Raw genomic sequence first — 17,421 nt, 5'->3', positions numbered from 1 at the left:
GTTTATCGCTAACTGCTGGCTAAACCGGACATGCCCAATATATTCGGCGTAGCTCCCAGAGCTATATCGTTGTCAGACTACAGCCAATGGGTTCCGAGATCGATCTCTTGGAAACATAACACTGATCATCCACTTAAACAAGTCTATTTGGTACTTAAATCAATCTAATCAATCTAATCAAACCTTAACCATAGTGTTGTCAAACATGTACCCAAAATAATGTTTCTAAAGATTTTTAGAAGACATTTCATTGTTTGATTTAAAGGGACTAAATTTGATCTTTGTCTGGTCCATCAACAGAGCAGGAAGAACCTAAAAAGTAATAGATTTAGTCTAAGAATCAATATCTGAAATGTGTGAATTGATTCAGAATTGCTGATTCTTATGTGAATCGACCCCCAAACCCACCGTCAGTTAAAGCTGTGAGACCATCACTGAAAAAAATTGACATTTTCTTTGTTTATTCACATCCTTTGTGTTATTTCTCTCTGCACAACCCCCTTCATTTCCTCTCCTTCTAAACCAGCTCTCTGCCTCTCCACACATACACGTTCACATGCACACACTTATGTGCACGCCCGCTCTCTGCTCCACCTCAGGGCTAATCTCATTGTTGCTGGCCGTGGCTGTGTAGCCGTCTGATGTTTTGCCTCTAATTGATCCTCTGACTGGCTTTAATCTCATCTAATCTGTGCCGCCGCACTGCTCTCTCCACCATCAGCCAGCCAGCAGGCACACACACGCACACACATACACACTTCCTCTGTGTTTATTGCAGAAAGGCATGAGTGCATATAATCACACACACACACGCGCTCAGGCATTGGCTGATAACAGGGGTACACACACATAAAAACACATTCTGACAGAAAAGCACAACATGCTAATACCTATGATGTTAAAATGAAAATAATATCCAGCTGCTGACATTGACTATTAAATATATTCTCTACAGCTAAAGCTAATTACCTTAAATGATCCAGATGAAGTTAATTGTTAAATTAAGCAATTTAAAGCTTCCACAATTACCCAAGTTTACAGGATTTCTTTGATGGTCGGCTAAATGTCCGGCAGGATGTGTGTTAGTCAACAGGCTGATATTATCATCACAAAGAAAGAGAGAGTTGATGAAGGCTCTTCATTGGTGTTTGTAGTGCACCGCAAAGTGTACTGTTCCTGCAGCTGTTTTATTTTTGCCCAAGAAGTAGTTTTTTTCTAACGTGTCTCTTTGATAAGGAAACACTGTGATTCCAATGTGGACTCATGGGTGTATGTATTTAATCGAAACACGGGGACAAAAAACAAAGCCACATACATGTAAAGTAGAATTGTCACAATACTGGTATTGGAAATGCTAGCTTACCTAGCTTACCTAGCAGCAAACACTGCTAATGAAACGTGTCAGAAAAAAGTCAAAGCCGTCGAAGCAGACCAATCATGCAGCCTGCTGAGTAGCTTTGTTTAACATAAACTACACGCCGTCATCAAGCGAACTGAACAGAATACAAAGTGGGAGCCAACCATTTTAGACAGAGCAATATGCAAAATCTATAAAGGTAAAGTCCCCCTGAAATTGTGAAATACGTCAACTTGATACACCCAACTGTCTAATGTCAGCTGTCCCTCTAGCACCAAGTCGCAATAGCTTGCAAAAAAACAAAGGCAACACTTTTTGCTCTGTTGCGCCACCCTCGGGAAAAACTACTGCAACTGAAATCTCTGACATCTCTCTTTATATATACAGAAAAATGTAACTACTGTAAAATTCGGTGTATAAGACACACAAAGGTGGGCTGTGACCAATATACCAGTATAAAATGCAGAGAGGTATTTTACTGTGTTACGGTATTCTACCCAGACGATGGCGATGTGATCTAACTAAAGCTTCGTCATGATCGCCAGTGCAGCCGCCATCCTCCCAACTATAGACGTTACCGTCCACTGAGCTCAACTACCGCACCAGTAGCTAGCAGGATTGCAATTTATATTCCAGATTATACGGTGATAGAAAATAAAAACTGGTGGAAAAGTCGGCTTTTAAAATCTCAGCTGCCTGCAGCAATTTCACGCTAAAGTTTTCCACGCTGCTTTTTATCAAAACTTATTTTTTATGTTTTAGCCTCGATTGCGAATGTGATACTTTGACCTAGAAGTATAAACATTAGTGTAATCCAGATTTATTTAAATTATGAAAGGACGCTTGCTTTGATCAAGCCTCTGTATTTTCATGTTCAATAGAAAGCTATTTTCCTCAATTGAAACCTTCTTCAGGTTCATCCCATATGTTGCAATAAAATTGAAGTATTGCTGCAATATAGCGTGTCCCTCCTTCACTTGCTTCACTCTTACACAAACACACACGCACACACACACACATGCTCACACACATACACACCCATTATGCACATGCATGTGAAACACACACACACACAAAAGCAGACCATGCACATGCAGGCTTTCAATCGCCCTTCCACTCCATAAGTAGCAGGTCTGGCCTTGTACACCCCCCCCTCCCCCAACACACACACACACACACACACACACACATTGCTCTAATAGCATATCAGGTTGCCCCACTCCCCCGGCCAGCGGCAGCACCTCCATTTCCCCAGCGCTGTAATTACTTTAGGGAGCTTCCGCGTGGGCCTGAGCAGTTACTGAAAAAGGTGTGTGTGTGTGTGTGTGTGTGTGTGTGTGTGTGTGTGTGGTGTGTCTGTGCGTGCACCTGCATTCACTTACAAGGTTGTGTCAGCGTGAGACTCAACAGAAAACAACAATGATGTGTGCGTGTGTGTGCAACAAAGCACGAGACAGAAATGTGTGTGTGCGTGCGTGCTTGTGTGCACATTTCTGTGTGAGGGATCTGTGTGTTGTTTGTTTTCCAGTGACAGAGCCAGTCCCCCTGCAGACAGAGTGGGTGATTAACAGGGTTGACGCCTAGAGGGTGGCCCTCTCATTAACACTGAACACACACACACAAACACACACACGCTCGCTCACAACAGAGACTCTTTCTCTGTTGTCTCTCCTTTTCTCTTTCAGTTCCTTTTCCTCTTTGTAAACGTGTCTCTTCTCTATGTGTGTGTGTGCGTGCAGGCGTGTTGGCGGTAGGAATACATTAGCAGATCAAAATCTGAGATCTTTGGAGGGATTAAGATGTCAAAGATGTGTCATGTTGGGTTCAGGGTCTACTTTGTGTGGAAGGATAATGTTGTTAATTTCCAACCTTGTCTTTTTTTTTTACCATGATCTTACCTTCAGATGTCCACAAACTAGTTTCCTACAAACATAGCTCTCTGCTACAGATCCAGAGGGGAGGCCCGGGAAATAAGACTATGTTCATCAACTGAGATATCACGTTGTTTTTTTAATTGCTAATTATGACATTTTTTTTGTCAGTGGTGTATAATGAAGTGATAGCACATCTGTTGTTAGTGATGTTGTATCTTACACTTTTTATTTTCTCCTCTCCAGTATTACGAGATGTCCTATGGACTCAATATTGAGATGCACAAACAGGTGAGTTATCTTCTCTATCAGAAAAAAAGTCCCCTGTTTTCATCACATATAAATGTCATATGTGTTTTATAGCACAACATTAGAAAATGTTCTATAACCATGATTTGTGAAAAAAAAAAAACAGCACAAAGAAAGATGCATTTTTTGTTTGCTGAATAGTCTGGATTCAGCCTGAGGGGTCATGTGTATCTGCGAAGCTAGGTCAGAAAAATGACCATTGCAACCTATGGAATCTTTGCGTTATAGGTTTCTGTGGTTAAAAATGGCTGTTGATCTGAAGTCCTTGTACTTGACAGTTAAATGTTCCATAAAATACAAGAGAAAAAGCAAAATGCTGCATATTTCTGTGCACCAGTATGCCTGAGATTTAAATTATGCATGCATCTTGTATGCAGCATGTGAAGTCAACAAAACAGAAGGGATTAATTAAGGCAGTAAATACTACAGTACCCATGATGCTGCTGCTCAAGAAAGGCCAAAGATAATTAAAGGGCAAGACATTGCTTTTTCACTGAACTTGGTTCTGACAGTGAGCAGTATCGCTTCACTCTCCACCATCAGTATTCTCTTTGACGTGCTGCGGAGAAACCAGGGGTTAACTTATCATGACCAAATGAGTATCAAACTACATTTGTTTAATTAATTAACAGTATTCTTAAATACTGAAGTGACATTTTTTTATCTCTTTGATTGGACAAAGACTGAAGGTCTACCTATCCTTCATCACAGTCCCTCATCACACTTGCTTGTTGTTCATGCTGATGATTCAATGAGGGGGAGTTTCATGGCCATAAAAACCTTGGATGTTTTCCAGCTGCCAATCAACTGTCATCGTCTATGCACAAAAAAAAACAGAAAGGCATTCGCTTCCAGAACCTTGAACGCTCAAAGTAACTCCTCACGCTTTGTTACTCTGTTGATGCAGACACAGCTGCGCATTCCCAACCCCTTTCCTCCGCTGTACACCTGCAGCTCACTGATTGGCAGGTGTGAATTGCAGAGATAATCTCCCATCACTTCGGGAGTGCAGAGAGACATTTGAATGATGCCACCTGAGGCTGTGTGTAAAATTGAAGCGCAGGGGGCTTAGCTTTTTAGTTCCAGCTCATCCTGTATGCTGTGGTCTCAGGCCTAAAGATATATTGTTTCAGCATCAACATCGTAATGTGAGCATGTGCAAGAGTCCCATTGTAGGACATGAGGCTAAGTTACTCAAACTTTTTAGCTGCTTGATACAAAAGAAAAACACACAAGGTTCTTGTTTTCAACAACTACACAGAAAAAAGTCAGCCAGATAATTACATTTGAAGTGCAGCCCTTCACTCGAGCACAATGACTGCTGTGTATGCAGATTTCTCTGTCACCTGCTTGTAAACCTGCAAGTCAAGCGGCTATTGTTATGGATAATGTTACCTGGATGCTTTAGGCAGGAGTTCAGTTATACCAGGCAACTTTTCAGTGCCTGTATTGCCGTGATGCACGGCACCACGGCCATTTGCTGGTTAGCCATGTGGCTGCATTTGTCGCCAAATTGCAGAGCAGATGTTCTGTGGGATGTGTACCAGGACTTTTTTTTCGGCTACACCTGCAGGACACATATGACCTAGAGTTGTGTGTGAGTTGACTAGCAAAGCTCATGTCTTGAACACTTAGTGTCATGAGGCTGATCCAACATAACACACACAAAAGTTGCAAAGTAGATATCGATAAATCTATTTTTTGCTTCAGACTTTAAACTCCTCAGCTGCACCAGGAGGCCTGTTTGTATTGCACGACGCAGATTAAGAGAGCTTTGGAACACTGTGAGAAATGGTAGAAGTGGTACAAGTGAATGACAAAACTGTGACACACAAGACCATCTGTAAAGTTTATTAAGACACGTGTTGTTTACCCACCTGTTCTCTCTCTATACTTGTTGATGCCTTTGTCAGAGTTGCTGGCAGCCTGAACCAAATGTGGGAGGTTGTTTTGGTTGTTAGAAGAGGATAGACTTTCAAAGAGTCCCAATGATGGACTGTACATTTGTGCATGTGCATGAAAAACACACGGCATATATCTGGTGAAAAACTGAATATTCTTATATTGCAGTATACATATCGCAGGGGATTAATGCTCATGTCTGTTTTTCCTGATATCGTGCAGCCCTACAGTACTCCATGTTAATATTGAGTGTGGAAAGGTGTATGAGGAAGTGCATTTCATAATGGCATTTAGTGATTTCACACAATGTCGAGAATTGATGCGAAGACGATTCACCAGTGTCACGTGTAGGTGTGCGACAGACAAAGATATCAACGGCCAAAATGTCCAGTGGGAAAATATGCCAAATAAATAAATAGATAATATAAAATAATGATGTTTTAAATAGGCAACTGTGTTACTTTAGACAGGTTGCCAAGACAACTTGGATGCTATAAACTTATACAGCCTGGTTTTGCCTCCGCTGTTAAAACATTGACTGATAGATAGGCGGCTGTGGATAACAGTGCGACGCATCATTTGCATCTCGGTAAACAGTGAGATGCAGTGCGGCTGATGACAGCGCTGCGTGGCTACGGCGGGTTGAATCTCCACACGGCCTGGGAAACTGTTATCCAGGATTTCAGGGAAATCTACCCCGACCAGGAAAAGCTGGCGAAGATTGCCAGCACAATTCCCGTGTCGAGTGTGGCTACAGAGTGTGGATTCTCACTCCAGAACCGGATAAAAACAGCCCTGAGAAGCTGCTAGCAAACTGACCTAAATGGTAATTTGACAAACGGGAATTTGGACCGAGGAGGCTATTTTTTTCTTTTTTTTTTTTTTTTTAGACCTGCAGTATATTGGATTCTTCATGTCGCTTATTTTAAAGTTATTTTATTCGACATAAATGCCTAGGCATATTTTGCTATTCAAAGCATATGTCCGATTCTGTAATATTAAATTGGTCATCAAAAATAAAAGTCTACCATAAACTCTGTTCCTAACTAATATTGTGATAACTTCTACAACAGAGCAGAAAATATAAGCGGCATCCTTCCAAATTTCCAAACCCTTTTAAGTCGGTGCAGTCACAATCAGTTTGCCATTTTGAGCAAGAAAAGGAAGCCGTCGTTCAGGCAGCGGAGGGCTGAGAGCAGGTATCCATACATCAGTTTGCGCGGCTGAAGCTGGGGGAGTAATTTATGCTCAGCCTGTAGGAGGGAGAGAGCGATGGGCCTCTAAAGGGCCAGCCCTTATCGGTGACCTCGTCTGGCGCTGCCCGTCCACACACACAAACACACACAACCGCACACTGTCTTATGATTGACGGCGCGCACTGACAGTCATATTGGGAGAAGCGAGTGTGCTTTGACAAATGACACACGCACACACACACACACAGAGAAGTAGCAGCTTCGATAATTTAAAGACCTTCGCATATACGCACCCACACAAACTCACACACACACACACACACACACAGACTGTAACAGGCGAGCAAGCGCACACACAGATGCTGAGCCGTATGTGTGCAGCTCATCTCACCCCTTTCCTTTATCTGACAGGGATGAAATTCACAGTCACGATTGCTGTTGTGTGTGCGAGTGGGTGTGCGTTTTGTTTCATATGTGTGTGTAAAGAAGTGTGTGCGTGTGTGTGTGATGTATGCTCATGTACTTTCCTTTTGGCTGTCTGCAATCTTTGTGTTTGTGTGGATTTAGCGCGCCTGCACGAACATTTTTGTGTCTGCGAGTGTGCACGTGTCCCCGTCTATCAGTGCATATGCTCGCCCGCGTGTGCGCGTGTGTGTGTGTTGGTGGCACGTGTTCATAAGCATTTCTGTGTTTCGTGTGTGTGCGTGCTGTCTTTGTGCGCAGTGTGAGTGGGTGCGGAGAGTCGCTAGTTCTATTAGAGAGTTGAAATTGAAGGGGATGTGTGGAAACGAGTGTCGAGGAGCATTCATGTCTAGGCCCATTGTGCACCGCCAGTCCCTCCTCCTCCTCTCATACTCCTCCTCCTCCTCCCTCTCCACCTCTGTCTCTATTTCCCTCTCTTTCTTTCTCTCTCGCACTCTCACACATTCAATTGCTCCCTCTTGATCACTATGTCCTACTCAATTCAAAAAATGCCTCTCCACTCGCTCTGTTCGCTCTCTTGTCTCTCTGTTTTCTCTCTGTTTTGTCTTCATGTGAAGAAGCAAGGTTGAGTTGTGTATTGAACTGGGAGTTTGTTGAATGAAGCCATATTGTTGCTGAGTCTTCTTTGTCTTTCTATTGTTCTGTTTCCTCTGCGTTTAGTCTTGAATGTGTGTCCTTGTCACTGCAGAACTCTTGTGTGTATGTTTTTTTCCATTATATATAGTGTTGGCATTTCATTGTGTGTCTAAAAAATGTACATTGTCTCGACAAGCAGTCGTCATCGCTCGTACTAAACAGAAGAGCCAATTTCCAACACAGCTTTTCTTTACTGACATCCTAACTTCTTCACAGTGCATGCATCTCTTCTTTGTCTTATTTGATAGTAAACTTAATATCTTTAAGTCATGGATTCTTCTTGTTTGTAAGACCAATGTTTTGTTTGTCCTTTGACGCGTACCACCTACCTAAACATTGTTGTAGACCAAGTGAAACAGTATTCCCTAATGGTGGTGGCCTCTTTCAGTAGGATAATGCGCCCTGCCACACTGCAAACATGGTTCAGGAATGGTTTGGTGTCGACTTGGCCTCCAAACTCCCCAGATATCAATCCAATCGAGCATCTGTGGGATGTGCTGGACAAACAAGTCCGATCCATGGAGGCCCAACCTCACAACTTGCAGGTCTTAAGGGATCTGCTGCTAATGTCTTGGTGCCAAAGAGCTCAGCACACCTTCAGAGGTCTAGTGGAGTCCATGCCTCAACAGGTCAGGGCTGTTTTGGGGGACCTACACAATATGAGGCAGGTGGTCATAATGTTATGGCTGATCAGTGTGAACACTCAATGCAGAAACAGGTACCCACCAATTGCATAGAGAAGAGAACTTAAGTAAATGCGCTTGATTTTTTCTCCTGGTTATTTTCAGATGGTTTGCGGTCACTATGTGTGACTGTGATGTATGTTTAGTGTTGCTGCTTGAATCTATTTTAGGTATCTAAAAAACGATGCACGAGTATCATGTCCTGTTGTGTTCCTGGCAGGAAGCAGTAGCACAAGACACTCGTTCAGAACAAAGGCAGGACGCCCTGAGGAAGTCTGTGAAATGTTACATTTGTTTATGCTGCCGTCCGTGCTTCCTTAAAACACATTTTAAATCAATCGAACACATTTTTGTCTCCGTGTTTGCTTTCCTTTTTGCGTCTACAGATAAAGCTTATTGAAATTGGCAAAATGCAGCAGAGACATTTCCAACAGCAATGAATTCATCCTGTTGCAGATCCTTGATGTGTTTGTCCAGCGTCTTGCCAAGTCTTATATTATGTGCGTTTATTTGCACACATTCAATGCTCTTGTCAGTGAATGTGTGCTCCAATAGCACTTGTGGAAAGCTAGAAAGAAGCTGAGGGAGAGACACAGAGAGGGGGATAATAGAGAGCGCGGATAAAAGAAGAGACAGAAGCTTGGTTGGGGGAAAAAAGGCGACATAAAGGGCACTGAAAAGAGGAAGAGCCATAGTTAGCATGTAGCGAGTCCCGCAGAGACATTTTAGAGAGACATTTCAGAGATGTCAGGGAGTGTGTATGTGTAACGATGAGCGGATAGGAGTGAAGCGCTTGATGGGGAGCTGTGCTCTGCATGCCTAATGACTGTTAGGAGGGCCCCTCGCTCCTCATCGTGCCACGAATTACGCTCTAACACAATTACTGCTGCTTTGCATATCTCAGACGGATTGGATGATTACCAACCAAATGTGATAATAGACCTGTATGTGAGAAAGATTGGGAATGTGCATGATGAGGGAGAGGAAAGGGTGTGTGTGTGCGTGTGTGTTTGCTGGCATGGGTGATTGTTACGCTGTGTGTTTGTGAGTGTGTACATGCGTAAAAATGTGTGTCCAAGAGTTTTGAGAACGGGGAGTATTAAGTAGAAGTAACCTGATTAATGAGGGGAATAAAGGGAGTGTGATATGTCTGATGTGTGAGTGGGTGAAGCAAGATACTATGTCTCAGTTTGGGAAGGTCATAGTAGATGTTTCTCATACCGATGAGAGAGGGCTTTAATCCCTTTGTTGGTTTTGGTTCTTTTCATGGAATTTGTTGATAGGGAGAAAATATAGCATATCAGGAGACTGATAAACACCCTCATAGAGTTTCTCCCTCTGTGCCAAAGACCTCCATTGTTGTCCAAGCACTACACAGCTGTTTTCAGTCGCCCTGTCTAATCGGAGCTCCAATCAGGACGTACATAATGTCACCAGAGTATCTCTAGATACTAGCTGTGTCCCAATTCAGGGGCTGCGTCCTTCAAAGGACGTATTTGAGGCTGATAGCGTCGCAGCAGCGCGTTGAAGGCCGTCCCATTTCGAAGGCTCTTCAGATGCTGCCGACAAATCCTTTTCCCAGATCACGAAAGATTCAATGGGTGCATCCTTCGAGGCCCAACGTATCCCGACATTTATTGCGCACCAATTCAAACGAGATGCCGGACTCTTAAACAGCCAAGGAATACACTTTAAAATGTACAATTTTTTGGTTTCACCTCAGTTGAATACCTAGCGATACAAATGTTAAAAATAACGAAAGGGACCTTGAAATAGATCTTTTAAAACAATAGCTTGATTTGCGTGACGTGAATAATGTTTGCTAGTTAGTCCGCTAACTACCTGTTGCTAGGCAACAGGAGCAGCGTTTGGTGACGCAAGGGTAAGGGTGGGAACAGCTAGTGATGCAGACAGGTGATGCTCCGGAGAGTTCGGCCTTAGCGGTCTACGCAGGATACGAATGACTCATGCTCTGTGGACTACGTCCTTGAAAGGATGCAGCCCCTGAATTGAGACACAGCTACTGTAATCAAAAGGCCATGAAATTCAACCCTAATACATTTTATTAGTTACACCTGTGCTTTATGAAGTGTTCTCTGTTAAAAAAACAAAACAAAAGGTCAGATATTGTTGGTCCAAACCTGAGGTGGTGTGGTTTCTTATCCATTTCCATTTGGCAGCAAAACAGCACAAATGTTACTCATGCCGAGAATGTCAAGAAATGATGCCTAATCAGGCAACATAAGTGAAAACACCTGTGTGGATGAGCTTTGGGCTTTTCCAACAGATAAATAAGCTACATCAGTGCACAGCAGGAACATGGGCACTGTAGTTTATTTGGATTCGTCCTGATGCTGTAAATACTCACTAGAACAACAAACGTGTATTCATCTGCATCTGAAAATAGTTCCCAATAATTTAGCAACAATTCAATCTTTTTCTAGTTAACATTTGCTAAAAAAACATTGGCTGTGCCTTGCTTTTTTCAATACTGTTACATCTGAAGTAGGACTTAATGAGGTTGGTATTGAGTGCGACAGACAGGTGAGAGCGGTGGAATCTATTGAGACTCACTAACACACTTTATGTTTTTCTCTTTTAATGGAATTTGTAACAAAAAAATAAACTTCCATTATTATTGTTTAATTAAGAAACTGTCCTTCCACAGGCTGAGATTGTGAAGAGATTGAACGGGATCTGTGCACAAGTCCTCCCCTACCTGTCTCAGGAGGTAAGCTCACACACACACACACACACACACACACACACACACTGACACAAAGACGTCACTAACCCTCTGACCCTCAGGCCTATTCCTAACATCTTGGAATGAGATCACCCTCATTCCCGCCTCATTACCTCTCCACCTCCATGACCCCTCGCTCAGCATCCTCTCTCCTCTCCACCCCTCTCCTCCCGTCGTTCATCATCACTCCCTTCCTCTCCTCCTTTTCCACCTCACTTTCGCTGTATTCCACCCTCCCCCCACTCCCCTCTGCCATATTCAATCTGTCCTCCCAGTTTTCCCTCCCCCTCCTTTTTTGACATCCTCCTCGAATCCCCTCCTTCCCTTTATTCCTCCCTCCCTCCTCCACCTCCATCCCTCTCCGTTTTATACATGTGTGTGTTTGTGTGTGTCAGTGTAATAAATGGTTGTGTGATTCAGATAAGCCATACTCTTATCTGCCCACCAGGGCGTCGACCTCCACCCATTACAGCTCACCAGCCAACCATCCATTCACCGGTGTCACACAAGGCTTTTGTGTGCGTGTGTGCATGTGTGTGTGTGTGTGTGTGTGTGTGTGTGTGTGTGTGTGTGTGTGCGCGTGTGTATATATATGACTGGATGAATAGATGAATGGCCGGAGGGAGGGCTGCATCACCAGAGAGGGTTGTCGGGTCTCTGTTGGGACTATTGATATTGATCTAACCTCTCCACCTCTCTCCCCCCAAACTCTCCTCCCCTCGTTTCTGTCTCGCTTTTTATTGTCTCTCTCACTTTCCTTCCCTCGTCTTCACCCTCCCTCCTCCACCCTCCCCCCTTTATCCACCGTCTCCAGCACCAGCAGCAGGTCCTGGCTGCCATAGAAAGGGCCAAGCAGGTCACCCCCCCAGAGATGAACTCCATCATAAGGGTATGATGGTCTTGTGATGGCTAAAAAGTGCAATTATTCATAATGAATGGTTCTATTGTGTTCTTTAATAGCCTTTTTTATTGGCCTGTTTGTGATTTTTAGAACAGCTGTGCTTTGAAATAAATTGGACTAATAAAGTTAACCTTACTTCCTAAGCTACAATTATTCATTTAGTTGTTTATAAAATCCTCCTGTTTTTTTGTACAAACAAGGCATCATGGGAAATAAGTCTTCAATTAGCCTGGTTTAAAAATTCTACTTTTCAAAGCTGACGATTTTGAACGAGACATGACATCGGATGTAACCACCAGATATAAGAATTTATTTTTTCAAATGTAAAATATAATGGTTTTTTTCTTAATTTTAATTTTAATTAAAAAAAAAAAGAAATATAGTTAAAGCAGCACTTACTCTCAGCTACAGGATTAGATAATTCCCTTCACGCTCCACTATATGGGCACAGTTTTGATTATAAGAATAGCAAGCCAATCTAGCTAGCTAAAATAACTGAATGCTAGCTACTTACCACAATCCTTTATCTCTCTCTGTGGCTTTAATGTTAGCAAGCTATACTTTATCATTATAAGCTTTACACTAGCTAGCTTAGCTACTCCATCATTCCACCAGAGCTTTAGTATTAGCTGGACGAGCCACTCCATCATTTTCCTATGGGTCCAGTGTTAGCTAGCTTAGCCACTCCATCACTGTGATGCATGATTCAAAGAGGGGCTTTGCCTTTGTCTTTGTGTCTAATGCTTTATATACTGAGCATACTGGCCCTGCACATGGCCTGTTTATAGGCTTGGACCTGTTCCCCTTCAGTACAGGGATCATTTTCTATTATCTGATTCCCATCAGTATCCTCTTGGATTGCCAAAAATACCATACTTTATAACTGAGGGACTCAAAGTAAACAAATTTAAAAGACACAAGCAGTCTGTGCAAACTTTGGCTGTTAGATGCTATTTATGAGAGGTCGTCAGGATTATTTGCACGTGCTCGACACTAACAATTTGTCTTTACTTTAAAATGAATTGCAGGTGAATTCCATTAGATACATATTTTCTTATTTGAACCATGTCTGTCATATGTAAGACAACTTTCTGTCTCCTCCGTACTTCCTTGTTTTCTTTGCTTCATATATATTGAAAACTGCATCTGTTATAAATAAGTAATGTGTGCTGCAGAGTTTCCATCTCTTACCAAGCTTGCATTTTATGTATGATATGTGCGTTCCATCTATCCCATTGTGCCCCAGCTTTAGCGCTGTGCCTCAGGGGTTATATATTAAACATCATTTGTGATGTATAACAGGTCTGCGCGTTGCATATTCTGCATTTCCCCTCAGTGTTTTGCAGTGATTTGTGTGCTCCTTCCACCCTGCTGTGCCTAAGTTGTGTGTGGTTGTCTTCCGTGCAGCAGCAGCTCCAGGCTCACCAGCTGTCTCAGCTCCAGGGTCTGGCCCTGCCCATGACCCCTCTGCCGCTGGGCCTGAGCCAGCCGGCCCTCCCCGCCGTCACCACCTCCTCCGGTCTCTTCTCCCTCTCCTCCCTGCTGGCCTCCCAAGCCCAGCTGGCCAAGGAGGAGAAAGCGTCACGTGACGGAGTGGACAGCCACCGCGAGGAGGACGGCGACAAGTCTGATTAGATGGTGTCCCCATTCAGCTCTGTTTTGATCCAGAGACCTGAATCCCAACATCTGATTCCCCTTTTGGCCTCCAGCCTCTCCCCTGGTCTCCTTCTCTCTGACCGTAGCTAACATGGGCTTCAATCCCGCAACACTGCTCCAGCTAAAGACCCCTGACCAACTCCCATTATTGGGCGAGCTTTGACACCTGCTCCTCATGTCAGACTAGTCCTGATCTCTTTATATACTATACTTGCCTTTTGTCTTTCTCCTCCCCTCCAGGGTGACTCTCTCTTGTGCGTCCTGTGTCTTTTCTTCAGGCACTGTCTCTTTTCTGTATTCGATTAAGTCTCCGTTTTCTGTGTCTCTTTTTTTATCAGGGCTACTTTCTATTTCTGTTTCTTCCTGCCTCCCTGTCGCTTTGTCCCTCTGTTCTTATTCCCGTTTAGTTTCTTAGTCAAATTTTTTTTTATGCCGTGTCTCTCTTCCTCCCACTCTCCCCACCTCTTTGATCTATTTTAAACAGTTCCCTGTAATGCAGGACTGATCTGTGACACACTGCACTGTAGGTGTTAAAACCAGCTAAATGTTCAACACGGGGATTATTTGGCAGGATGTAAAACTTGTCTGAAAACACAGGAGTCCTTCAAAGTTAATTCTCCTAAGAAAGAGTCCAGTAGTGTTGATATTTTTGAGTCCAAATTACTGCCCTCATCTCCTGGCTAAAGGGTAACTTAACACACATTTACCAAAAAGCTTCTAATGCAGAAACATTGTAATGAGAAGAAATCTCAAGTCAACAAACGAGAGATTTTGTGTATAATCCCAAATTTATACGTGAAAGGGAAAAGCACCTCTTAGAGCAGGCTTCATGCTGAGAGCTGTCAGACTAGATAACAAACCCACCATCGTCAGTAATCCCGATCCTTGCCTGACCCTGTGTGGTACCTGAGATAAATCCGCCCCCAGCACCTTAACCGACAGGCAACATTTTCATCAGCAGCTAAATGAGCAGAGCTGCCACTTGACTCCTGCTTCCTCCCACCACCTTTTTTTTTTAAATCTTTTAATGTGCACTAATACGAGAAGAGCAGGCGCAGAGGGGAGAGAGTGTGCATGTTGTGTGTCGACAGCAGAGGGCAGTGTGTGTCCTCGCTGAGCAGAACAGGGACAGGGCGATGACAGGCTGTGTCACTGGGGGTAAGGCTTATTCATCCACTCTGTGTGTACAAAGTTAATGTACAGAGGCTAGACGTTATTGTCTGCATGCGGTCAGGACAAGTCTGTCATGATCCCGTTCTTGAGAAGTGATCTGAGGTCTATTTTACAGAAACAGGAAGTAGACCCGTGTTTTTGATCCCTCTGTACATACAGATTTAAATACTGTACATATGCAGGCCGTTTCATATCAGACTACATAATACAGACGAATTAACACCTACAGACAACATTGAGTGGGACATCTACATGACCTAACGAAATTAAATCAGAGCCCATCACACAGATGACGCACAAGCGTCCTCCACAGCTGCTCTGATGAGTAAAAACACTCCCCCTCAGGCTTACAGGCCCTGCACACCTACTCAGGTGTTTTCAGTTACCATGTCAGTTTAGGCTTCTACTACTGCCATTTAAATTGAGCAGCAGAACTCTGTTAACTTAAAACCGCCTTGGAAAGTTTCCTCACATAGGGCGCCAAATAGTTAAAACATGAACCGTGTAATCGCAGTATCTTTAGACTGATTCCAGCAGCAGAGCGTTGCTGATGCCCCTTTTAATTACTTGTGGTTTAATCACTTAATGATGAACTTTGGCTGACGTGAGGCGTCCGTGTTCGTTTGGCTTTCAGGCACTCAGATATTTTAGAGCTTCCCCCGTTTCCCAGACTGGGAAAGCTCTGATTTCCCAGTCCTAATTACCACTCCAAGTGTGAGGAAGATGTCAGGCAGGCCGAGTTTGTACTCACCCACAGAGTCCCAGGAAGAGGTCGGATCAGGATAACATCAGTGAAAACACCCGTGAGTGTGTGAGGAGCTCTGACAGGGGAAGTAGCAGCCACAGTGGCCCCTTTTAAATGTCCTTTTTCTACTGATTGAAAGAAACGTAAAATTTTAGGTTATTATGTGAACATACATTCCTGCAGAGGTCGCCTAGTAGTAATTGAACCCCTGTGTGCATTTAAAGACAGCCCCAACATACACACAAACACACACACACACACACACAACTTGTTAGCCTAATCTCTCTGTGTGTATGGCTGCACTGTGAGAATTATTTGATAAGAAGAGCTCAGAAAAAAAAAAAAAAGCTTTTATTTTGGAAAATCACGACTCAAAATGATCTTTGTTATGACGTCACTGAGTAACATTCAGATGACATTATTTTGGTGATATTAGTGGATGACTCCATAAGTCTCTGTTCCTACTACAACTAAAGCTAACACGCTATTCTGCTTGTGTATTAAGCTGGCAGCACATCGTCCTCCTCATCCAGCCACATGCTGTATGCATCTAGCAACATACTGTACATGTCGTAGTGATATGCAGAATGTGTAGAGGAAGTGAGGCACACGCGCACACACACACACACACACACACACATCCGTGCATGTCTGCAGGGGAACAGAGATTGATTTCTTTCTGGTGGAAACACTTAAAAAAAAATGTTTAGTCCAAACTTTGTGTGATCAATGCACTTGTTTTTGTTTTTTTATTCCTCGACTTTTTTTTTTTTAAATATTAATCGATATGAGCTAGAATGAGAATTACAAAGCTGACGTTATAAACATACAAATGAAATTCTATGTATTTGTTAAAGTAGTTGGAGGCGCTCGCCTCCATATACAGTTATACATAGAAAGCTTTATGTGTATATAGCTGCATCTTTTCTTGTCTGTCCTGGATGATTCTTGTGCTATTGTGTTACAAAACTGATGTGACACCAGGGGGGAAACTGCAGTACATTGACCTTTTGACCTTTGACCCCTTTCCTCATCTCTGACTCCCCCTCCCCTTCCTAAATCCCAGTTACTCCCATCCTACACCCCACCTTCCCCACTCTTTGCCCCCATAGCGTGAAGCATTGTAAGCGTTTTGAGCTTTGTAAAGGTCTTTTTTTAAATACTTATTTTGTGCATAATGTAAAACCTGAAAGTGTGTACTTTGGAAAAAAAAATGTTTTGTGTCTGAAATCATAGCTTCATTGAAACAAAAAAAAGAAACTATTAAAAAAAGTAACATTTACTATAAATAATATGAAATGTTCTGCAGTAAGGAAGGACTTCTGGTGCCTTACAAATAAAGTCAATCAAATCGTAAGAAACTTTCCTGCTCTTCTTTTCGTCTTTGAATGAAGATATCTTACTACAGATTAGTGAGTACAGATTGTCTCCTGATTGTGATGGATGGTTCGCTGATTACAACTTTTACTGTGACTGAAAAACTAATCACATTTGATTCATCTGCAACAGCCTTTTTTTACCCCAGACACAGCGTATGCTTTATTTCACTCTGGTTACAGCAGGCAGGATGGTGAAGTAAATTAGGGTGATTGTCTTAAAGGGGCCATGTCTTTTGAATGGATATTCTCCTATTTTAAACTGCATAATTCCATGTTTTTTCCAGAATCACGTTTAAAAAGGTCGCCTCTGAAATGTGCTGTTCAGAACAGCTGCAGGTTTCTACATAGAACTTTGCTTTGGCTGAAATTGACCAATCATCATTC

General features: G+C 42.9%; 1 protein-coding gene across 2 annotated transcripts in view; it reads left to right on the top strand.

Moving 5' to 3' along the window:
• tle5 (TLE family member 5, transcriptional modulator) overlaps positions 1–17,009 on the top strand; it is a 41,498-nt gene extending 24,489 nt beyond the window's left edge. The window contains exons 4-7 of one of the 2 annotated variants that reach the window (XM_069679525.1): positions 3,475–3,519; positions 11,106–11,168; positions 11,998–12,072; positions 13,495–17,009. In XM_069679525.1, coding sequence (XP_069535626.1) covers positions 3,475–3,519; positions 11,106–11,168; positions 11,998–12,072; positions 13,495–13,719 — 408 coding nt within the window. In that variant the 3' untranslated portion in view covers positions 13,720–17,009. Of the gene's footprint in view, positions 1–3,474; positions 3,520–11,105; positions 11,169–11,997; positions 12,073–13,491 lie in introns of both variants that reach the window. The other variant, XM_069679524.1, reaches the window with a different exon arrangement.
• The last annotated feature ends 412 nt before the right edge of the window (positions 17,010–17,421 follow it).

Source organism: Semicossyphus pulcher, unplaced genomic scaffold (genome assembly GCF_022749685.1).
Source record: "Semicossyphus pulcher isolate SPU_LCO1_2020_fin unplaced genomic scaffold, fSemPul1.0.p SCAF_4, whole genome shotgun sequence".
In the NCBI taxonomy this organism is placed as follows: domain Eukaryota; kingdom Metazoa; phylum Chordata; class Actinopteri; order Labriformes; family Labridae; genus Semicossyphus; species Semicossyphus pulcher.
Note: the sequence above shows the minus strand (reverse complement) of the source record. Positions and strands in the feature narration are given on the sequence as shown.